General features: G+C 37.4%; 2 protein-coding genes across 8 annotated transcripts; one reads left to right on the forward strand and one right to left on the reverse strand.

Annotated features, from left to right (window-relative positions):
* The first annotated feature begins 2,103 nt into the window (after positions 1–2,103).
* Positions 2,104–6,044, forward strand: LOC127944574 (F-box only protein 44). The gene is made up of 6 exons (XM_052540614.1): positions 2,104–2,557; positions 2,803–3,064; positions 3,993–4,107; positions 4,224–4,319; positions 4,416–4,551; positions 4,634–6,044. Exons 1-6 carry the CDS (start codon positions 2,432–2,434, stop codon positions 4,778–4,780), a joined length of 882 nt encoding a protein of 293 aa, XP_052396574.1. The 5' UTR covers positions 2,104–2,431; the 3' UTR covers positions 4,781–6,044.
* Positions 6,045–8,785: 2,741 nt separating this feature from the next.
* LOC127944572 (uncharacterized) lies at positions 8,786–23,198 on the reverse strand. Of its 7 annotated transcripts, none has more exons than XM_052540608.1 (25): positions 23,061–23,198; positions 21,188–21,310; positions 20,948–21,093; positions 20,164–20,335; positions 18,560–20,067; positions 18,146–18,293; positions 17,930–18,058; positions 17,741–17,850; positions 17,610–17,663; positions 17,266–17,409; positions 17,069–17,176; positions 16,729–16,870; positions 16,331–16,606; positions 16,188–16,232; positions 16,026–16,105; positions 15,752–15,864; positions 15,410–15,593; positions 15,223–15,307; positions 14,975–15,120; positions 14,111–14,201; positions 13,827–13,975; positions 9,755–9,840; positions 9,540–9,609; positions 9,300–9,421; positions 8,786–9,223 (listed from the first exon to the last, which is right to left on the reverse strand). In XM_052540608.1, the coding sequence occupies exons 2-25, from the start codon at positions 21,297–21,299 to the stop codon at positions 9,067–9,069; spliced, it is 4,377 nt and encodes a 1,458-aa protein (XP_052396568.1). In that variant the 5' UTR covers positions 21,300–21,310; positions 23,061–23,198; the 3' UTR covers positions 8,786–9,066. The 7 variants fall into 7 exon arrangements, with proteins under 7 accessions (XP_052396568.1, XP_052396572.1, XP_052396573.1 ...); XM_052540612.1 differs by lacking the exon at positions 23,061–23,198 and adding an exon at positions 22,584–22,714; XM_052540613.1 differs by lacking the exon at positions 23,061–23,198 and adding an exon at positions 22,073–22,421.
* Between the last annotated feature and the right edge of the window lie 324 nt (positions 23,199–23,522).

A 23,522-nucleotide genomic window follows, 5' to 3' on the forward strand; every position in this document is an offset into this window, starting at 1 on the left:
GCGATCGTATTATTCAATGCGCTATTATTATGTTTGAGATATCAACCAATGGTTGATGACCATAATGTTTGTACAGGTCCTTCTCAAAAAATTAGCATATTGTGATAAATATATATATTTTATAGATTCATTGCATAGCTCATGAAAACTGTGAAGTCGTGGCCTTATGGTTAGAGAGTTGGACTCCCAATCGAAAGGTTGTGAGTTCAAGTCCCGGGCCGACAGGAATTGTGGGTGGGGGGAGTGCATCTACAGTTTTCTCTCCACCTTCAATACCACGACTTAGGTGCCCTTGAGCAAGGCATTGAACCCTGAACTGCCCTCCGGGCGCTGCAGCATAAATGACTGCCCACTGATCTGTGTGCGTGTGTGTGTGCGTGCGGGATGGGTTAAATGCAGTCAGTGATGGTCTGGGGTGCCATGTCAGCTGCTGGTGTTGGTCCACTGTGTTTTATCAAGGGCAGGGTCAATGCAGCTAGCTATCAGGAGATTTTGGAGCACTTCATGCTTCCATCTGCTGAAAAGCTTTATGGAGATGAAGATTTTGTTTTTCAGCACGACCTGGCACCTGCTCACAGTGCCGAAACCACTGGTAAATGGTTTACTGACCATGGTATTACTGTGCTCAATTGGCCTGCCAACTCTCCTGACCTGAACCCCATAGAGAATCTGTGGGATATTGTGAAAAGAAAGTTGAGAGACGCAAGACCCAACACTCTGGATGAGCTTAAGGCCGCTATCGAAGCATCCTGGGCCTCCATAACACCTCAGCAGTGCCACAGGCTGATTGCCTCCATGCCACACCGCGTTGAAGCAGTGATTTCTGCAAAAGGATTCCCGACCAAGTATTGAGTGCATAACTGAACATAATTATTTGAAGGTTGACTTTTTTTGTATTAAAAACATTTTTCTTTTATTGGTCAGATTAAATATGCTAATTTTTTGAGAGAATTTGGGGTTTTCATGAGCTGTATGCCAAAATCATCAGTATTAAAACAATAAAAGACCTGAAATGTTTCAGTTGGTGTGCAATGAATCTAAAATATATGAAAGTAAGAAATTTCTAGGGGAAAGGAAGTGATTGAAGTTGTAAGGACTTTGCAAACATTTCCAATCATTGAAGCCATAGTAAAAATACCATATTTACAGAAGTACGTGTCATATGTTTCATTTATTCTGCAGCCAGAAATATCTGATAACTGGTGTCTATTTTTATATAAGAGCTCACTTCTGCAGACTTTCCTCAAAAAAATAATAATAAAAAAAAATGTTTTTGATTGTTTTTATTGACATGCATAGATATAAGATGAAAAAACAACAACATAAAACCAATAAAGAAAACCACAAGCAATAATTATTCAGCAAATTGTTCTTTACAAACAAATCAAACAGCTCTTACCAGTGCTTATTAAAATTATTTTCATTAATTTCTAAACAATATAAAAATGTGATATGAGAATCCTACATTTTCTAATAAAATGTTTTGTTGCAATAATATTTTTCAGAAAGCATATAGTCATATTATATTTTATATCTTAAAATGGGAGTGAGAAAGGTCATTCACTTTATCAAATGTATCTTTTCAAAATAGGTAATAAGTCTAAGATTGAGAAAACGTCTTGAGTATGAGACTGTTGGTACCAAAGGCTATAGTTCTCATAACAATTCTTCTTCTATTTTATTATTATGCAGTAAAAGGATAAAAATTAAAAACTACAAATACAAAGATAGAATAATAAGAAAAGACAACAAGGGTTACATTAATTCAAAGCATTTTATGTTAGCTTACAAGAATCACACCATGAATGTAATAGGTTTATTAGAGTTTGTTAAAGAATTTAAATACATAATAATTCCTGAAGATAAAAAGGAAGGAGTTGTCTTTGAAACTGTACGTTTATCAGTGTAAAATTTGTAACAATTTTAGGGCTTACACAGAAGTTTGAATATTTTTTTTTTTTTTTACTAAATTGGAAAAGTGATCCCAGAATACTTTACAATAGGCACAGTCCCAAAACAAATGATTAATTGTTTCTTCAAACCGAGGACAAAAGGACTTTTCATACTTTTGCTGCGCTCATATTGCATTCATTACAGTTGTGGGCGGGGCCATGACGATGCTTCCGGTAACAGAAGGATACTTTCGGTTTGGGAACTCGTTAAACGTGTTACTTCAAGGATTATTATATTCTAATTCAGCGCGGTTGGAATTGAGAATGCTACGGTGTTTAATTAATGTGATATCTAAACCGAAAAAAAGTACATATAACAGATCTGCTGAAGTTAACTGCCGCATTATAAGAGTCGTTATCACTGGTCAGAAGAACGTTCTTTGGTATATAATTAATGCGAATGTAGCTAGGCTGTTTGTGTTTCATTTTTGAACTGCGACATCGTCAAATTATGAGATATAACATACGTTTCCACCTGTATGTCCAGACGCACAAGAGTGACTTATAAAGGAAATATAATAGACCTATCAAAAACAAAAATGGGGCAGTCAGAGAGCAGACACTTTAATGCTGCTTTGAGTGACTTTATATCCAGATCAAACTCAGTAAGTTGTTGAGTTCTTTGGTTTCCGTTACAGCCAGTTATTTTAGCATGAAATCAAATGCTAGTTGATATGACTTGCCTTATGACAGGTAGATCATCATCTTGGACCAGCATTAAACCAGATGGTCATGCCATGTTTCAATTGTCATGGCGGAACATAGCTGATGACCAGCTAAAAACCAGCACCTATGTTCCACATCTGTATTTTACAGCAGGATTAGAACTGAATCTTCCTTCCTCTGTCAGTGCTCAGGTCTGCGTTCAGCTGTTCCTCTAGCTGTGGTTGAGGAGATCCTACTGAATCTTCCTGCTCATCAGGTGGTGCGAGTCTGTCGTCTGGTGTGTCATGAGTGGAAGGAGCTGGTGGACAGCACTGCACACTGGAGAGAGCGCTGTCGGAGAGAGGGCTTACAGCCACAAGATCCTTCCAGAGCCCTAGACGGCGGGAGCCAGTTTTACTTCATAACTAAGAAACGACATAACTTGCTCAAGAATCCCAGAGCAGAAGGTGAGTCACTGGACTGAAAATATGCAATATTTTTAATAAAGCAGTAGCCTACGCTTCATATTCTGGACTGCATTTCCCAGAAGCATTGTCAACCTAAGTTGATAATTGAAGCCATTAGTGGCAAAAGGTTTTACAATCTATAGCCTTCGATACTTTTGGGAATCACAGTGGTAGAATTTTGCAGCAGTCTATTGATATTCCTCAAGCATTTTATTGTTCCAGGTTCCTTGTTTTGCAGTTATAGAATATCCAATTTTGGAACTGTGGATTATAATGGAAAAAATGTGGTGGCTTGACAAAAAGAGAAAAAAAAGTATAAGAAAGTGCCATTTAGAAAAAATTCCCCTTAATATAGAGTTGATTATTTCTGGTGGGGGACCAGAATACATATAGATACATGTCATTTTCACAGATACAAGTCCTTGATAGCATTCTGCTGTAAATTATGAGTATGTGATTCTGCTGGTTACAGAGCTAGTAAAAATCAGGATTCATGTTTCGTTAGATATGAATGTAGTATAAGCATAACAAATAATAAAATGTAACAGTATTTTAGAGTAATTATAATTATGATTGACACACCATAGCTTTTGTTTGTTAATGAGGTCTAAAACAGTGGTAGGGTGCCTTGACAAACATCCAAATGTTTAAAAAAATAGCATTATTTCACACTTTCTCAACCCCATTAAAAAGAAAACCCTGACATGTTATACTTAACTTTGACCTCCTAAAAAGATTTAGGACTGAGACTATTGGTTTTGTAATACCAAAACAAAGAGGTAATGGTCAACCAGAAATGACCCTAAATTCACTTAACATTTAAACAATTCATTTTAATACTTTTGCCACCTTATTCCCTTCTGAAAATGCAATGCCAGTGTCACTTGCTCCATTTATATAATGTTATCCTCTCTGCTGGTCTGATTAGAGGAGTTCAGTGGATGGGAGATTGTAGAGAATGGTGGTGACCGCTGGGCAGTAGAAGATAATTCTGTAAAAATCCCAAATTTCACAGTCGCAAAATACTTTGTCACCTCTTACAAGTAAGCCTGAAATTACTTATTCTTCAGCTGAAAAGTCAAACCTAAATAATTTTATTCAGTTTAAGTAAAAGGACAATGGCGAGGCCTTCTTTGTCACCAATTAACTTTGTCCTCAGGTTATGTTTGAAGCAACAGCTGATAGATTTGAAGAAGGAAGGCTACAACGCTGCTTTCATGGATCATCTACAACCTCATATCAAAATATCAGACTGGTGAGCATTTGCTCAAACTTTAATTTTACAGTATCAGTGGTTTCTTTATTATATCAGTTAATAAAGTTTATTTTGCGAATGTTTTGTCTGGTGCAGGTACGCACCGCGCCGTGATTGTGGAAGCATGTATCAGATCTGTGTGGAGTTGCTTGATCAGAAGAAGAAACCCATCAATACCTTTGAGCCTGAACAAGTTTTCTTTCCGCAGTGGAACGATCAGCAGTGGCGTGAAGTGAGTAGAATAAAATAAAAATCAGCTGAACCTGATAAAAACTGTCATTCTCAACATATATTTATTTTTACAACAATTTCAGATGACACATGTCTTTAAGGATTATGGACCTGGGGTTCGGTTTATCCGTTTCACTCATGGTGGGCAGGATACAAAGTTCTGGGCTGGCTGGTATGGGATACGGGTCACTAACAGTAGTGTGGAGATCTGTCCATCTGAAGAAAGATAGTGTCTTACTGTATGAATGTGTTCTTTATGAGAAACACCATTATATGTAACTATAAACTTAAAAGGCTGAAAGATAAAAGTGCATCTCTCGTTGTTCATGGATTGAAGTATGTACTTGAAGAATCTGTATTTGTTTTTATTTTTGTACTACATATAAATCAGTTTTAAGATGTTTAATTTCCAGAAGGCCTTAGTTATCAGTGTATTCTTATTATCTCGAAAAAAGACAGTTTTGCAGTGAGACTGAGTACCCTAAACAGACTCATTCATTTTTTGTGTTAATAAGTAGGGCCAACAGTAAGAACCTGTGTTTCAGACATGTTCCCATAACATGAATTTATCTTTATCTACATTGTCATAATTTTAAAATGCGTATTTCAAAATGTATTTTTTACATAATATGCAGCTGGTACTATTTGAAAGGATTTCTTAAATCTAAAGTAGTGGGGGAGTGAGCTATACCACCAGTTTAAATATTTTTCATCATGCGACTAAATATTTTATCATATACAGCTGTCCATGTTAGAGTGGGTAAACATTTGTCACCACACTGAAATACTATGGAAATACTATGGATCACTAAAAGGCTAAAGAGAGTACAATCTGCACACATATAATAGAATCCTATGACAGGAGTACCAAGGTAAAAAATGTTGATATAAACCTGTACAAAAATACATCAATCTTCTTGTCTTTGATGATGCTGCTGTGTCCAGTTCATAGAACCATGCATTTGGATGTCTTCTGGGATCCAGGGGGCTCTAGATCTGCTAATACTGCCTCATCAAATACATTCAAATACAAATACACTCGTGGACAGGTGTTGAAAATTAGCATTCATTCTTTAACACTAAAACCAATGCATATGGTTCGTCCAGTGTTATTGTATGTCCATTATAATAGTCATCTTGTAGGTCAATCTGAGCTCCAACCAACAGAAAAGGGGTTTTCAGGGAGTGACAGGTTATCTCAGGCACCCACTGCATTACAAATGAAGTTATTAGCAACAATCCTGACTCCTGGATTTTTTCCGCTTGAGCAGATGCTTTCCTAGAACCTGAAGTGACCAATTATTTATTCCAAATGATCCTAAAGCTTGAATTGAATTCATAGTCATCACAATCTGTAAGTACATGTTCTACTGACTCTGCATGACCACATTTGTCACAATTTCCAGTTTCATGCTTCCCCATTATATCCAAACACTGATTTAATGAACAATGTACAACACGCATTCTTGACATTAAAACATTTTCTTTACTGTTGCCAAACTTTCTTCTTTTTTGACATATTTTCTCTTGAATATGATGAAAGTGTCTACGTCCACTTTTTGTGCCATTTCTTTCTAAATTCATTTACAAAACCCTTTTACTTCTGCTTTACTCATTGCCACTTTATTGTCGATTTGTGCATGTTTCAGAGCCTGTTTAGCCAGATGGTCTACTTCCTCATTTACTTTCACACCTATATGTGACATTACCCACAAAATTTACCATGACACCTATGGGTGACGTCACGGACACTACGTCCATGTTTATATACAGTTATGACTCCGTATAGGTCATTCCATTTCCAACCTTAATTACGCCCTGCATATAATAGGAAAATGTGAGTCAGAATGCTGCAGTTACTGTGGGGAAACAGAAACAGTTGAACATGTTTTATTACACTGTGAAAATACAGAAGAGAAAGAAACCAGCTTGTTTGAAAACTAATCGAGATATGGAAATTAGTGTCTTTTCAGTTAAAAATGTATTTCAGAATGCTCAGAAACAGTCAAATGTTTTTATGACTTCTAAGATATTTAAATCAACAGGATATAATTTATTAATTTAGTTTTCTTCCGCTTATTGAGGCTTCACACTTCATTCCAGTAGGTGGTGGAAATGGATCTGAAGCTGGTTTGCCAACCGCCAATAAAGCGGGGAGTTGCCACTTGGAAGTGATACAAGTATACTCATACTCGGATTTCATGTTCCGCATTTAACCCATCCAAAGCACACACACACCCGAAGCAGCGGACAGCCATTTATGCTGCGGCACCCGGGGAACAGTTGGGGGTCGGTGACTTGCTCAAGGAGACCAGTCATGGAGATAGCCGTGTACATTCACTGCCCCGCCTACAATTCCTGCCGGCCCGAGACTTGCAACCTATGGATTACGAGTCCAAATCTCTGTTTATTAAGTCATGTTTACTTCCCCCTTGACCGCCGTTCGACTTGCTTCAAGTCGAACACATTTCATTTTCCCGTTGCCACGGAATTCCCAACGTAGATTTTACCATGACTGTCCATCCAAAATAGGGCTTGGGCCCTTCAATCGGACCTATCAAGTCTCTGTGTTGTTGTACTGTTGCTACTCCTTACCCTTCAAGCGAAACAGATGTTTTCAAAGCATCGTTTTGCTTACTTGAAAGCAACCTTAGCATGATTTTGGGCTTTTTAAGATAGCGTGGTTGTTGTGAGAGCACGATTTCACGCCAATCTGTAACTAAAGTCACATTAGAAACTGCCGAATGGGATGGCTAAGGACTCGTAGACTCATCGAGTATGCGTAATTTAAGTCCACAAGACCGAAAGTCCACATGAAGTGCGCCATTTGGGACAGGGCCATTGAGTAATTCTTTGTCAGGATGAAACAGTTCACGCTGCTATGGAGGGAGGAATTTCAGAGAATGAGAAATTTGAGTCAATGGATTACATGAATGAGAAAACAATTTGTTTACCTAAAAGATTTGTTCAAAAAGAACAATTCGTTCACGATCAAACCATCACTAGTGCAATTCCCTATAGCCCATGTTAAATATTTGGAATATATATTTTCATATTTTATTAGGTTCTTTGATAAGGTTAATAAGAAGGTCTAACTAGCAACATAACTTCCGTGATGTCCCCGATGCGCGGGTCTTCTCAAAACCCAGAGGGTTGGGACATCATTACTACCATGTCCATAAGGTTGCTTCAAATCCTTTTTGTTTCCAGCAAGTGGTCTTGGACGCTCTTCCCCACGGTGGCAGGGTTAGGAGAAGCCTTTGTCCTGTAGGGCGCTGAAGATCTATGTTGATCATACAAAATAGGGCTTGGGCCCTTCAATCGGACCTGTCAAGTCTCTGTGTTGTTGTCCTGTTGCTACTCCTTGCCCTTCTAGCGAAACAGATGTTTTCAAAGCATCGTTTTGCTTACTTGAAAGCAACCTTGGCATGATTTTTGGGCTTTTTAAGATAGCATGGTTGTTGTGAGAGCACGATTTCACGCCAATCTGTAACTAAAGTCACATTAGACCTAGCTTCACAAATCGCTTGACGTTAGTTAATGCAGCACAAATTTTTGCTGTCAGCAGAGGGATGGCAACAAAAAGATGAATGCTGAAATTTCCCGTATTTTGAATGAGTAACCCGAGAAATTCCCCTTATTTTCAATGTTGACTTAAGCTGTATAAATTAATATTCAGATGTTATGGTCTCCGTGGTCGCACCTCCAAGCAGGAAAGCGGTGTAAAGTTAATCCATTCTCATTTTATTTTCCCCGTGGCGATTATGTGTTGCGCTAATACACCCCACAATACAGCAACGGTGTACCATGGTTGAAATAGATTTTTAATTAAAGGGGGGGTGAAATGCTCATTTTCACTCAATATCCTGTTAATCTTGAGTACCTATAGAGTAGTGCTGCATCCTTCATGACTCCAAAAAGTCTTTAGTTTTATTATATTCATAAGAGAAAGATAGTCTGTACCGATTTTTCCCGGAAAAACACGACCGGCTGGAGGTGTGACGTGTGGGCGGAGCTAAAGAATCACGAACGCCAGTAGGCTTTTGCGTTGAGAGCGTTTAATCCAGGTGAAAAATTACTAGTGCTCAGGATATAAGAGCTACCAAAAGGCAAAATGCTTCAGATAATTAAAATGCAGGAGCAAAGATGCCATTTGGTGAATTACTTTGAGACATTTGATAATTGTCTTTACTTCAGACACAGTAGTAATTTGGTACTTCACAAAGCACTGCACATTTATTCTGCTCATCATGTTTATTAACTTTGCTAAATCCAACATCAAATTTTTTACTACATTTGTAGTTAAACATGACTGCAAATTAAGAAAATTACTTTTTTTTTAAAGTGACATGATTTGATGCAACATTCAATAAAATGGATTCAACCTTCTTTAGTTTCCCAGCATACATTATTCCAAACAAGTTAGTCATATTTAGTTAAAAAATACGGGTAAAACGATTAAAAGCAACAAATTCTCATGAGTCTATTCACACTGACAGAAAAAGATTGTGTCTTTTCATTTCAAGGGGACCTCGTCACAAGCAAAGTAATCCTTCAGTGGTGCTAGAAGATGTCTTATGACTGGGACGCTCCAGGACTTCCCCAGCACTCTCTGCCTCTGCAAACGCCCCAAATTTTTCACATCCGTGTAATGCTTTGGAAATCCAAATATTCTGTGAAAGTGTGAGAATCATCATAAATAAAATATTTACATTTGTATTTACAGCTAAGAGCAGGAGTAAAACTTACTTCTCCATTTCTGTGATCCATATGTTGTCATCTTTTCCATTCATGGTGATGGGGAAATGTGCGTCTTTGGTGCCCTGCTTCAGTGAGTTTGGTTTTGTGGTGATGGTGCGAACTTTTTCATACTACAAAACAGTAAAAATTTAAGTTTGTACGAAACCATAACCCAGTTTCAGAACTCATCACTAGTGATATCATGATATTTATGTACTGCATATCTTTGGTTAGAAGCTCATGACCGACCTTTGCAGAGCGGCCAGGCTCCAGACATTCCTGAAGACTCAGTTTATCTTTCTGAGATGCTATGATTGGTCTGGTCAAAACAGAATTAAATGGATGATGTATATCATATTTATATACTTTAGTTTACACTGTTGAATGCATTTTCCAGGTAAAAAAAAAAAAAAAAAAAAAAAAAAAAAAAAGGTGTGTTATTCATATGAATATGACTGACACACCTGTTCATGCCAGGTATGTTCCCCCAGAAGTATCTTGCTCTGTGAGCTGGACTCACTTTCACAGCATCAACAAGCACAGGGTTACACTAAAAACAAACCACACAGACTTACTACATTGTAAGACTAAAACATTCTTTAAAAATTATATATATATATATATATATATATATATATATATTAGGGCCGGGACTCGATTAAAAAAATTAATCTAATTAATTAGAGGCTTTGTAATTAATTAATCGAAATTAATCGCATTTTAATCGCATATAAATATTTGACCTGAGAACAGTGAGAAGTAATTTTTTTCACATGGATTTATAGTATACCATTGAATAATGACTGAATACATAAGCTTAAGCAACAAAATATTGTTTATTTTTGTTCAACCAAGTCTAGCAGACCAGTGCAATTTTTGCCATTAAGTGTAGCAATAGCATATTTAGAAACAATGTAGAAATATTACTCAGAAATTCAGAAATTATTATTTCATTATTAAATCATTATTAAATAATTATTTCAGAAATTCAGGAAGCTTATAGGTGCTGGAACCTTCTGTAAGGTGTTTTTTTAAGTAAAACACAATACTGTCAATTACATTCAGAACATTGGAAACACTGACTATTACAAAACATCTCTCTGTTGCTTAAGAGGCCATAACATACTAAGTCCAACTCTCAATAACCTTGGCCAAAACAATAAAGAGTTCAACATAAACTGTAGCACCAACAAAATAATACATAGTTCAACAAAGTGTAAAGTCCACGTTAGCTGCTATATGTTTTGCGTTGAGGTGATACTTGAGGCTCGATGTGCTGCTGCGGTGATATGCGAACGCTAGTTGGTGCTTCAGTATAATCGGTCCGCCGAAACTCATCCAGTGAGAAACGTTCCGCGGTGCAAAAATAAGTTATTAAAAACGCGGGAATTTTTTTTTCTGTAATTAATTCATTTTAGTTAACGCATTATTTTTTGTGTAATTAATTAATCTCAATTAACGCGTTAAAGTCCCGGCCCTAATATATATATAAAGTGGTGGGCCGTTATTGGTGTTAACGTGCTGCGTAAACGTGAGACTCTTATCGGGCGTTTAAAAAAAATATTGCCATTAATCTATTCTCAAAGTTGGTTTGGGAGCTGGGTCTATACTACGCAAGCTATGATGACTTTCACCTTGATATTTTAGCGCGGATGTATACCTAGCCGAATCTGTAGGGGGCGAGAACGAGTCTTAAAGGGGGGGTGAAATGATATTTCATGCATACTGAGTTTTTTACACTGTTAAAGAGTTGGATTCCCATGCTAAACATGGACAAAGTTACAAAAATTAAGTTGTATGTTTGAAGGAGTATTTCTGTTCCAAAAATACTCCTTCCGGTTTGTCACAAGTTTCGGAAAGTTTTTTTTGAGTATTTTTGTTAGATGGAGTGGAATTTCCTTATATGGGTCCTAAGGGCACTTCTGCCGGAAGAGCGCGCGCTCCTGTAGAGCAGAGAACCGAGAGCACAGACATTCACTGATCAGAGCGAGAGCGTCGCGAAATGTCACAAAAGGAGTGTGTTTTTGGTTGCCAGGGCAAGAAAACCCTGCACAGATTACCTAAAGAGAAACAGCATTAAGGGACCAGTGGATGGAGTTTATTTTTACAGAGCATCGACGGAGTTGTGCAAGTGTTTTTGTTTGTTCCCTGCATTTCGAAGATGCTTGTTTTACAAACAAGGCCCAGTTTGACGACGGATTTGCACATCGTTTATTTCTTAAGGATAATGCAGTCCCAACTAAAAAGGGTCACGATCGTGTGTTGGAACCGCAGGCGGTGAGTAAAACTGCTTCTAATATCTCTGTGTTGTTAACTTAGCTATCGGCGCGTAAGCACATCAAGTAAACAACATGCGATGTTGTCATCAAACTGCACTTTCCACATGTACAGCTTAAAAAAAAAAAAAAAAAAAAAAGACGACAAAGTGGAACTTAGTCATTTTCCAAAACCGATAAGCAAATATATACAGTTTCAGGCAATACCACATAGAGACGTTGTTGCTGATGCTGCTCTTGTTAAATTTCAGCCTCTGGATCTGATTCTGGATCATAAATATACGCTGAATTTGACTGTTAGCCATGGTTTGTTTTGGTTTGCTTTTCCTCACGGTAAAGTCACAGCTTCCAAACGCTCTCAACGCAAAAGCCTACTCACGCTCGTGATTCTTTAGCTCCGCCCACACGTCACGCCTCCAGCCGGTCGTGTTTTTCCGGGAAAAATCGGTACAGACTATTTTTCTCTTATGAATATAATAAAACTAAAGACTTTTTGGAGTTATGAAGGATGCAGTACTACTCTACAGGTACTCAAGATTAACAGGATATTGAGTGAAAACGAGCATTTCACCCCCCCTTTAAACCTGTGTGTATGCCTACAGTGAAATTACCACATCAAACGTGACGTGCTAACATGGATGCAGCTAAGATGCCGCCGGGTTTGCATCAGGGAAATGTTTTTTTTTTTTTACGAAGCTTCCCAATGGAAATTTCGACAAGACGCACGCTAGAGTCCTGCACTGGTTCGGGTACCTGTGGGTGAAAAATATCCAACTGTGTCGGATACGGGTGCGGGTCGGGTCAGACACAGGGGAAACACGGGTCTAAACAAGGATTCAAAACAGTCACCTGCAAACGTAAAAATAGGCCTACGTTCCACTTTAAAAAAAAAAAAATCACAACCGCGCGAACGGCTGCATGAGTCATTAGTTAATAGACGTAAAAGATCAACCAGCTATTTTTTTTTTCGTTGTTCTTGTTTTCCGTTTTTATATATATATATATATATATATATATATATATATATATGTATATATGTAGGCTATACAGAATCTGTATTAAAATGTGTTTGATTTAAGCCCATTTCAAAATTTGTGTCATAAAATTATATCGCGCATACAGCTCAACTAACGCGATCGTTATAAAAGGCGTTTAAACAACAATACACTTCCACTTGCATGTATTTGACAATGGGAATATCACTAAAACATTTGTGAATATGGGCCTAATCTAGGCGATCCAGGTTTTTTTTTTTTTTTTTAATTGCATCTGAAAATGACTTTGTGCAGCTCATTCACATGTGCGCTCCGGCACAGATCCGGCTCTCGCAATACTGAACGATTTAAAAATGGGTGCGTTCGACTTGAAGCACAACCTCAGATGGTGGTATGATTCGCTCTTTTGCTGTTCTGTTTTCTTTCAAGATCAAAAATACAACAAATGAAAGCGTTTATCTGTATTTCCTACTGATGAGAACTATGCATATACATTCATATACATTTGTATTTTATTATGAGATATTTTATTCTAATGTAATGTAATCACTGATGGATCAAAGAGCACCTATTTCGAAATTTGCAGTAAAAAAATTTAATTACAAATTCTCAGAAAATGCATTTAATACCAATACATTAAAACGTCTGTTTATATAGTCCATTAATAAAGGAGTCCAGACATTGGAAAAATATCAGTCCACATGCATTTTATATTTAATATGAGGGAAATAGACATGCATGCATGCGTGACACAAAAAATATTTAACTTTTAGGTAGCAAAATATTTCTTAGTAATTCTGTCAATTACACTAAGGTTATTAGCTACATTGTCTGCTATATATTTCCTTCTTATTTATTAAATACGGGCACTGATTGATAAAACATTGATCAAAATTGAGTTAAATTGTATAAAAAACGAATATCTTTTAAAAGAGTTTTAGATATAACTTCTGTATGACCTGGCAATAGAATTCGAAAAAAGTGTGTCTAATGTGATTGGCTTAACTGATTTGATTTCGGGTGCGGGTCGGGTGTTGGTTCTATTTTAAGCGGGTCGGGTGCGGATTTCAATTAGTGCTACTGTCGGAAAACGGGTTTTTAAATCTAGATTAATTCCAAGATTACAGTGAGATTAATCTAGATTTTTAAAAAAAATTATCTATGCCCACCACTAAAATATAAATATATATAAGAGCTTTTTAAAAATTACAATAAACTGCTGAGAGTATTTAGCAAAACTTCTATCCAACAAGAAGAACACTCACTTCCAGAAAGCGGCAAATGTCAGCTTTAACCTGGGTTTCCATGAACACCACGTTCTCAAACAGCCAGAAGAACGGCTGTGGGTCATCCTCCTTTGGCTTCATAACATTCAGAAGCCGATAAAATTCAAAAAAGAGCCGTCCTGTGCCCTCTGCAGAAAATAAAAGAGGATCTCAAATGCAGTGAGTGATGCTAACTATTAGCTGTTTTGACAAATGTTCAACAAAACTTTAAATCTGTTGTGTGAATCATGCACTAGATTTCAGTATCCAGACTTTTGACTTACCAAACAAGCCTTTCCGGGCAGGATTGACTATGGACAAGTCGTTACAAGGACTTCCACCAATGAGAAGATCAAACGGACCCCATTTGTCAATCTGAACAAAGAAAAATAATAAATTCAATCAGCAGACAGCAGAGGAGTCTTCTTCAGGTGTATAAATCAATCTCAGTACATGTGCAGAGAGGTTTTACCATTTAAAGGGTTACATCAACCCAGAATTAAGATATTAGTAAAAATATCTCTGAGATTTCTGTCTCTCCATTGAAAGTTTATTTACTCAAAACTCTGATGCTTCAATACGTTTAACAAAAACAAATACATATGAATTAAGCGGTTTAATCAAGATTTTTGTTCAATGAAAAATGTTTACAACATTTATATCAAATAACCGAAGCAAAAAAAAGGTGCATTGATGCGTGAGAACAAATGGGTTCATTTGGTCACACCTACATATTTGAGCTTCCACAAGAACCAATGAGGTTTGGTTGCGCTTGTCCAGCAGGAATTGTTGAGCTTCTGTTTATGCTCACTGATCAATGAATACATGTGAATAAAAGCCTAAATTAAATCTGTTCATCATTTAAAATAATTGTGACTCTTCAGAAGACTTGGATTAAACCTCTTCATTCACATGGATTCATTTTTGATCTCTTTGCAAACATTTTTAAGTCATCAGAATTTTAAATAAAGAGACTGTCTATGGAGGAACAGAAATCTCTCAGATTTCCATAAAAATATTTTCAGTTGTGTTACGAACATGACCAAAAGTCTTGTGGTTTTAGAATGACATGAGGGTCAGTAAATGATGACAATTTTCATAAAAACAAAAAAAAAACAAGATGATGAAAAACAATTTAGCAACCATACATGCTTTTTCGTAATGTTTTTAACATCATCCACATGAGTGATTTTTCCATCATGGTTGACCATGGAAACGGTAATGGACTCTTCATCAACTTCTGAGGCCACATATTTTTCCACTTTAAAGCCAAGATCCCTTAAGACAAGATATCCTGAAACATAAAAATGTATTTAAATGTGTCATATAACCAGTACAAGAACACTAGAATAAGTGTATTAAACTAAAGTGGTGGAAGAATACGGGCAATTTTTACCTGTGGCTATACCATCAAATAAAGAAAGCACTCTGATTGGACGTCGCTGGTTAGCAGGGATTGATGGATAAACACGATGGGGCTCCTAAGGAGAACAAATGTCATTGGTCGAACCAATTCAAATACAAATAAGGAAGATCATACGATATTTTTGCAAGATGATGAACATTATGAAACAACCACTAACAAACTCCATAGCGCTGTTGTTGGCAAAGAATTCCTGAACTTGGATGCTCCAGTCATTCCTGGGCTTCAAAGCTCGAGAGCTGCTCTCAGGTGCACACAGGTAACACGTCCACGGGTCCACATTTTTCAGCCGGTCAAATGTGCCCTCACCCACCAGGATATCCAGACAGTCCACACAGTAGGAGCTAGGGAAATGTAAAAAAAGACCAAGTTCAACTCATCTAAGAACACTAGGGGAAATACAACATACATACATGCTTTCAAGCTACTCATTTTATCAGATTTTTGCTTTCCCTGGGAATCAAACCCATGTCCTGGTATCAACATTACTGTAAACACTCACCGACAACAGTTGTCATGGCCACACAGAATGACCTCCATGCCAGAACAGCAGACGGTGCAGTACGACTGATAACCATCTTCATCATATCTGTACAGCGTCTCCGCGAAATTATACTATATGTGACAAACGTACACACAAAGACACATCACTGAAAGATTGTATTTCATAATATGACTGTATACTTGATTTTATGCAACATTTATTAACAGCTGTAGCTGGTAAAGCCAAAACCCCTGTGTGGAGAGAACTACAGCTGTGTAACTGTATTTACTACCTTGCAGTTCGAGCACAGCTTTCCTTCGAAAAGTGGGTGGTTGATTTCGGCAGGCGTACTTCCACATGATAAGCAGAACTCTGAGAAGGAGGAGAAATGAAGTTAGGATGACCTTCACTCATTAATAACGGTTACTGCAATTTTTATGAAAGGGTTTCTGACCTTCAATGTTTCTCTTGTTTTCCAGAAATTCATGCACCATTTGATCTGTCAAAACATTTCAATAAACACCAGGTTACTTAGGTTTTTTTTTTCTTTGCCATTACAATTTTAAAAGCAACAATAAATGTTAATGATATACTTACGTCTTTTTTGGCTGTTCTGTCTGGACTCGATATGTACGCTTGGGGTAATATTTTGATGCTTATTCCTCTGTGCAGGTTTGTGTTTTCTACGTATCTTCACAGTCTGCCAAGATCTCTGATTCCATTTTGAATGCATGTGTTTTCTATAAACATCGGTTGTCCCAAGGTCTATTGAGCCACTGGTTAGCTCCAGGGATTCAGGGAGTTTACTGAGAGACACAGTTAATTCAAATAACTTTCCTGTAGAGTCCTTGTGCTTTCTCATGTTCCTATTCACTGATCGAGAAAGAACGACAGATATAAATACATAGTAAATGAATACAGCATTTGATACTACATGCTACACTTTAGAATAAAGCAGTGAGGTTAAAGAGCGCCCTCCTGTTCTTATTGCATACCATTGCATTCTGATCGAGTTTGAAGTCCTTCTGGACCCAGTGGTTCAAAGCCTCCAAAGGCCCAGTCCAACATGATTCTAAACAGTTCATCCTTAGACTCGGTCTCGGGAGAAAAAAACATTCGACTTCGTCTAGAGGCCACCTACAGATACATGAACAATCACACAAAGAGATGCAAATATGTTTTTGTACTAACAATTGGAAGTTTTTTAAAGGCATCAAAGATTATGTAATTACTGTGCCAGTAGCATAACCAATTGGAATTGCAGCAAATTGAAGAAATTGCAAACTGCATGCTAGTGCATGAACTACAGATCACTAATAACAAAACTTGTCTTACCTGCAGAGAACTAAAAATTGCATCTTTGTACGCCATTACTGTAGCGAAGGAATTAGAACAGAAGCACTTGGCAAATGAAAAAAAGGGCAGGAGATTGTCTGCTTGGACCTGCAACAGACAATTTGTAACATACTCATATTTAAGTAAAAGATTACCCAGAAGCTTGCACATAAGACTTTGCAAAGCCATTTTTCTACCTCTGATATCATCCTGTTCCCAAAGAAAATCACTTTACGCATGGAGCCACAAGGGCTCTTGCTGTCCCAGCTTTGAACCAGTCCAGGCCAAAGACCAAAGCCCTCAATCGGCCCCCAAACCATCTCACCCACTGTGTAACCATCCTTAACAGAAAACACAGCACTCGTTGGATGGAGAGTCTAAAGTCGAACTCTAATTTTACTGATGTTAAAACACTTTATCCTATTCCATCTTAAAGAAATGGTTAAAAGCACTTCTCACTTTAGTTTCAGTTTAATTGCACAGAAGTAATAATAATAATAATAAAAAAAAGCATTTGTATTATAATATTAAAATAAGTTACCTGGATTTCGTTTTTCTCGTTGTTTTCTGTAGAAGATGTATTTTCTTTTCTTTTCTGGCAGAGAAAGCAAAATGTTTATTAAAGATATCCAGAACTAAACATAAAACAAAAACAAATGAGCAGACATTTACCGTATAATTACATGTAACAGCATCACAGTTGTAATCGTCATCATCATCAGTGATTTCATCATCATCATCATCATCGTCATCTAAGATCACAGACACATATGGATAATCCCCTAGCAAAAAGAAGGGCAAAGTAAGTTTTTCTCAATGTTGCAGAACTGTAAAAGAAAATACCACTAGCTTTTATAACACCTTCTGTGTTATTTTGGCTTTCTGTGTCTGATTCAGAAGAGATTTGCACAATATCATCCACTTCCATTGGTTCAATGTCCTCCACGACTATTGGTGCCATGTCATCCATTTCCGTTAAGTCAATGATATCTGAAATTCAAAAGCAAAGTAAGTACAGATCAGCTCCTCAATATACCTTTAACCTTACAAAGTATATGTGCATGTACATGTCATTACCGGACATGGCGCTCCCTTGAGTCTCTGGGCTGAGATGTGATGGAGCACTTTTATATGAACTGCTGTCTGTAACATCATCCTCAGCCATGTCCTTCTCCACCAACTCCTCTATTTTCCTCTCCTTGAGATAGTCATTTTGTTGAAACATCTGTGATACAGACAACCACACACAGACACAAACCAAACTTTCAGATGTTTGTTTGGATGCTCTAGATGGTTGACAGTGCATTGCTATGGACCAAAGATGCTCTGAATGTTCTCGACCTTTTAAACATCGTCAGAGGTCCCTTAATCCAAACTAAATTAATTTTCATAACCACCGACACATTTAAAGGGAGAAATTATATCTTATTACACAAATATCTGATAAATTATATTTTGGTTTCTCAAGCTCTTCATAAACCAGCAACTCACCTGTTCAAAAATGATCTCTTTTTTCAACGTTCTGGGCAAAGCCAACAAGCTAACGATTAATTTCCCAAAACTAGATGTCCTTCCCATAATCCTCAGTTCTGTCATCCAGTACTTCTCCATTGACTGGTTGGCTAGATGTACATCACCTCCATCAATGAACTGGTACTCCAAAAACTCATCTGTGAGTAAGCTGACATTCTCAGGGCTCGAGCAAACTCCAAAACAGACACCTAAATCTTGGACTATTTTGCCAGTCACCTCAAGCTTTTTTCCTGGACTCAACACCAATGACAAGTTTCTCAGAATGGAATCTGAGAAGGGTAAACGTTGAATAATATTAACAGTTACAGTTGTGTAGAAGGAGATGATGGAACTGTGGAACGTCTCCAAGTAGTCTGTCAACTCTTCAGAGCATTGCAGGATAAAGTCAGCAGCCTGTTTGCCGACTTCAACATCTCCTCTTGGTAAATGTCCCACTGTTTCCTGTATAAGCGAGGTCTTGCCTCTTCTAAGAAAATACTCGGCTGCTTTGGGTCTGAGAAAACTTGCTGTGTAGAATCTCACTAATTGAGAAGCATCTTGAAGCAGCTGTGTCACGCTGACACCTCGGTCAATATTCTGCTGAAAATCGTAAAGCGGTTGCAAAGCGTGGCTAAGAAAGAGTACGCCGAGTCTTATTTTGGGGTCACTAAGAAGACGACAGATTGCATTTTCATCTGCATCCAGAGATCCAAAGTATTTCTCAAGGTCTGACCAAGCTAAAGTCATTTTCTGGATGATTCTCCAGAATAGAGAGCATTGGGACGTCAGGGCATTTCTGAAGTTCGAACAATCAACATCTTCAAGCAAAGTTTGTAGAGCAGCTGGGAAAGCTGGAAAGTGCTTGTAGATCTCGGTGATGAGATTTAGAATCAGGCCAGAAATCTCCATTTTCTCAACACCGCTGTGACACACTTCTCCTGCCATATCTGTTAGTCCACATAAAGACACAATCTCAGGTTTCAGCAACTTTAGACCTGAGAGAAGACCTTCATGATCTGGGAAATTTGAATAAAATATTGCCATGTTTATTAGAGGTATCCTGAACTTCTTCAGCATCTCCACTATGCAGGTACAGATGGCATCAGCAGTTTCTTTCTCTGGATGAAGAACATCAAGCAGTCGGAATTTGTTTTCCCCAGTAACTTTGTCAAAAAATCCCAATAGCGGTACACTGGCCTTGTTCTCATCTTCAAGCTCCACTCCATGGAATAAATAAAGGCAGTATGGAGTCTTACTGCAGAAGTCTGAATTTTCTTCAGGACATTTTAGGCCTAATAGTACACTGTCCTTGCTATTGGCACAGTTTGATCCAGCATCAGGTAAGCCATACTTTCTGATGAAACACATTGTGGCCGGAGTCCGGAAAAAAGACTCATGTGATCCCCTCTTAATATTTAGCATTTTCTGGTTTAGACAGTTTGTTTGCACAGGACTGTAGAGTCTTGAAGATGGTTCTTCCTTTTTAGCTATCAATAAAAAGAAAGAAAGAAGTCACAAAAAGGGGGGAAAAAAATGACATGCAGGTTACAATATCTATAAAATTTAAAAAGGTAAACACCTACAGATGTTAAATTCTCTGCTTGATTTCAATGACACAACTTCCTGTACAACAAAACCCTCCTGAGGGTTATACTTCTCCTTTGCAACATTTTGATCATAAAGATCTTTGAACCATGTAAGTAAATCTAATGTTTTCAGGATGTCTCCATTCTTTAACGATTTCACCTCTAGTTCCTATAAACAAAGAGAGAAAATGCATTGTTGACAATAATGCATGTTGATCATTGCATAGCCAAACAATTAAAAATATTTTATATGATGCATTTTTTTTTTGATAGCATAAATCAGAGTTTTTAGATTAGATTAGATTCAACTTTATTGCCACTGCACATGTAGGTACAAGGCAACGAAATGCAGTTAGCATCTAACCAGAAGTGCAATAAGCAGAAAGTACAGAATAAATGTCTATAATATGTACAATAACTATACAGGTAAGTATTATGGACATAATTTACAGATATTAAATACTATAAGCACGATATACAGATAGGTGTACTATGAACATACTATACAGATGGGCTATGTAAAAGTGTAAGTACACTATAGGCAGAACTTTGAACATAATTTACAGTATTGCAATGGACAGTAAAGTGCATAGAAAAAAATATTTCAGTGTGCAAATGGATTATACAGTGTTCCTGGATGAACAGGCAGTAGTGCAAGTAATAACAAGTTACTTTTTGCTTGTGAATAAATAAATAAATCAGAGTGTTGAAGAGGGGGAGGAGTCTATGTGTGGTGTGGGGGGGGGTTGAGGGGTGTCAGAGTTTTAATTCAGTTGCTCACTTTCTTGATCTGTGCCTTGCTGAAAGCTTCCTGTAGAAGACTGTAATTATCCAAGATGTCTGCATTCTCTTTTGCTGTGAACTTCACTTTATTTATGTCGATAGATCCAGGCCGAATGATGTCCATCAACTGACAAAAAGCGGCACCTGGAAAAAAACACCATAAAAGTGTCACTGAAAAATATTTAACATTCAGCACTTTCCTATTAAAATGCTTAATTTAACCTGGAAACAAAAATACCTGAACATGTGTGCTCCACCTGGCTGAAAGTGGAATGCAGTATTTCATTGAGCCAGTCCAGCAGCTCACTGAGATTGTGCTTCTCATCTCCAGTCTTCACATTCACCACCATTTTTCCATAACCTGTGGAGACATTATTGTTATATTAGTCTGCGTTGATAAAGTACGTAATAACTCATTAATTTGTAAAATATTTGTCCACTATATGCGTCAAACGTAAGTTTCTTCATTAAAAAACAAAACAAAAATCACAGACCAAACAGATATTTTCTTCTTGACAAAAATGCTACCGCCTAAAGTTGAATGACGTTTTGGAAAATAAGAACACAATATCCGCGCATGTGCAACCCTCTATTTCCCGCGAAAACTTAAAGGGAGGAAACAGCTGTAGTGGCCAATGAAGCGCGAGCAGCCTCCCAAGTATCCAATAGCCATTCCTCGACATTGCATTGTGGGACACAGACTGCACGGAAAACAATAGGATGAAAAAGTAATGTCTTAACAAAAATGTTACCGTTAGTTGATAAAATGTATTCAACATGTTATACGTTCACACAATGAGTTAAGGCAATTAGATTACTTTTTACGTCTAATCTTAATATACATGTCCTAGACTAACCGTGTATATAGTGTTTTTCCTTGTGAAATTTGTTAACATTTTTTGTTTAGATGCACTTCAGCAAAAACTAAATAATATCGTCAACGATATAATCACGTATTAATATCGAATGTTGCATGCAGTCTTTTAACCAGGTTGATAAATACAAACGACTTAAAAACCTACAAATATTCATAACTATCTTTAGCAACACAGAGATGTCCAGATCGCGCACGCGCACCAGCTGTACAACTTTTCCAGAGAGTAAATTCCATTACATGTATTACTCCTTAAACCACCCTGTCCCGCTCGGTGTTCCGTTAGTAGGACCTCCCACTGGCGATGCCTTGAGTTCAATGGATCATCAGATCGGTCGGTCTGACGCAGGGCAGTCGATCGCGTTTGAATCCAGAAACGTTCCGTTGCACGCGTCCTGCTGCTTTGCAACGTGGAAACACCGTGTGGTCACTGATGGGAATTTTGATTCAACCTAGTGACTCGAATCTTTCGAATCAGTTAAAAGATTTGTTCGCTTATTTTGTAAATAGCATCATTACTCCAGTAGGTGGCGATCATTCACTGTGTGTCTTTTTCTGTGTTCTAAGCGAGTCTTCAATTTACTCAACCGATTCGCAAAAAAAAAAAAAAAAAAGAGTCATTGCAACCGAAACGTATCATCATTATCTGTTATTGTGTTATGTTTGGATATAAACTAAGAAATCTTGAAAAAGTTGAATCGTATGCATTTCCCAAATAGTTAAATTCTTCTTCTTCCTTTGTGTTGTGAACCATACATACTTAAAATCACACGACGAACGACGTGCCTCTCTCAGCGAATCTTTGTGTAGATGTAAAGAAATGACTCGTTTAGTGATGGGGGCGTGTTCGCCAAGTCGCTCCAACCAATAACATGCCTTTTACGACCCGCGTTGGAAAGCGGTTTTGGACGTGCAAATCACTCTTAAAAACAGAAAAGCGTTTCAGAAAAAGGAGAAACGGAACGAAAAATAGCCGAAAACAGAGTAACATGCTACCACACCACACTAAGGCCTATTATTTCTTTAAATGACAGTAGAGACTTTTCCGAATTCAGCATATGAGTGCATGGAAGTGAATGAAGATGTTTTTTTACGATGTCATATAGTAATTGATATTTATGTATCTATAAATAAATGTTTAAAACATGAGACAAAGCAGGCAGATTAAGATAATAGGTTGGAATTGCATATTACGATACAATTGTTGAGAATACAATATAACGCTAAGATGACCTACTGTTTTTGCAAACACGTACAACACGTAGATTACGGTTTCCAGCAATATCTTCAACTCAAATCGGGGTTTGTTTTTGTAATGGCGGCTAGTGATGCTTGAACCGGAAGTGACAAAATAACGAGCGCGGCCATTTGTACTTGAACGTGCAAGGCAGTTATTTAAACTGTTCTAAACAGCTCCCTATGTTGATTGCAAACTGCTATTTCTTATATTATTTGAATAATAAATGCACTTAGTTTGTAGCGCAAATCACTTTACAGCTCACTGCATTTTGATATTCTTCTAGTTATCTACCTATCCATATATTGTCAAAGCCCCATAATGGTTTGCGCGAAACTGTAAACAGTCAGTAAGTGCCTATAAAGGTTTGCTTATTAATTTGCAAAAACTGTACAGTGAGGTGACGTCCTGCACTCTTCAATCGAACATCAAAACCAAATTGTGTAAATGTATTAAGAAATT

The sequence above is a fragment of the Carassius gibelio genome, chromosome A23, assembly GCF_023724105.1.
Source record: "Carassius gibelio isolate Cgi1373 ecotype wild population from Czech Republic chromosome A23, carGib1.2-hapl.c, whole genome shotgun sequence".
NCBI classification, from domain to species: domain Eukaryota; kingdom Metazoa; phylum Chordata; class Actinopteri; order Cypriniformes; family Cyprinidae; genus Carassius; species Carassius gibelio.

Coding starts and splice junctions, on each gene's coding strand:
- LOC127944574 (XM_052540614.1), top strand. CDS start 2,432: ATGTCCAGACGCACAAGAGTGACTTATAAAGGAAATATAATAGACCTA. Junction 2,558..2,802: donor TTATATCCAGATCAAACTCA/GTAAGTTGTTGA, acceptor TTCCTCTGTCAG/TGCTCAGGTCTGCGTTCAGC. Junction 4,320..4,415: donor CATATCAAAATATCAGACTG/GTGAGCATTTGC, acceptor TGTCTGGTGCAG/GTACGCACCGCGCCGTGATT.
- LOC127944572 (XM_052540606.1), bottom strand. CDS start 22,060: ATGGAATTTACTCTCTGGAAAAGTTGTACAGCTG. Junction 20,336..20,947: donor GCAAGGCACAGATCAAGAAA/GTGAGCAACTGA, acceptor CTTTGTTTATAG/GAACTAGAGGTGAAATCGTT. Junction 9,610..9,754: donor AACATACCTGGCATGAACAG/GTGTGTCAGTCA, acceptor TGTTTTGACCAG/ACCAATCATAGCATCTCAGA.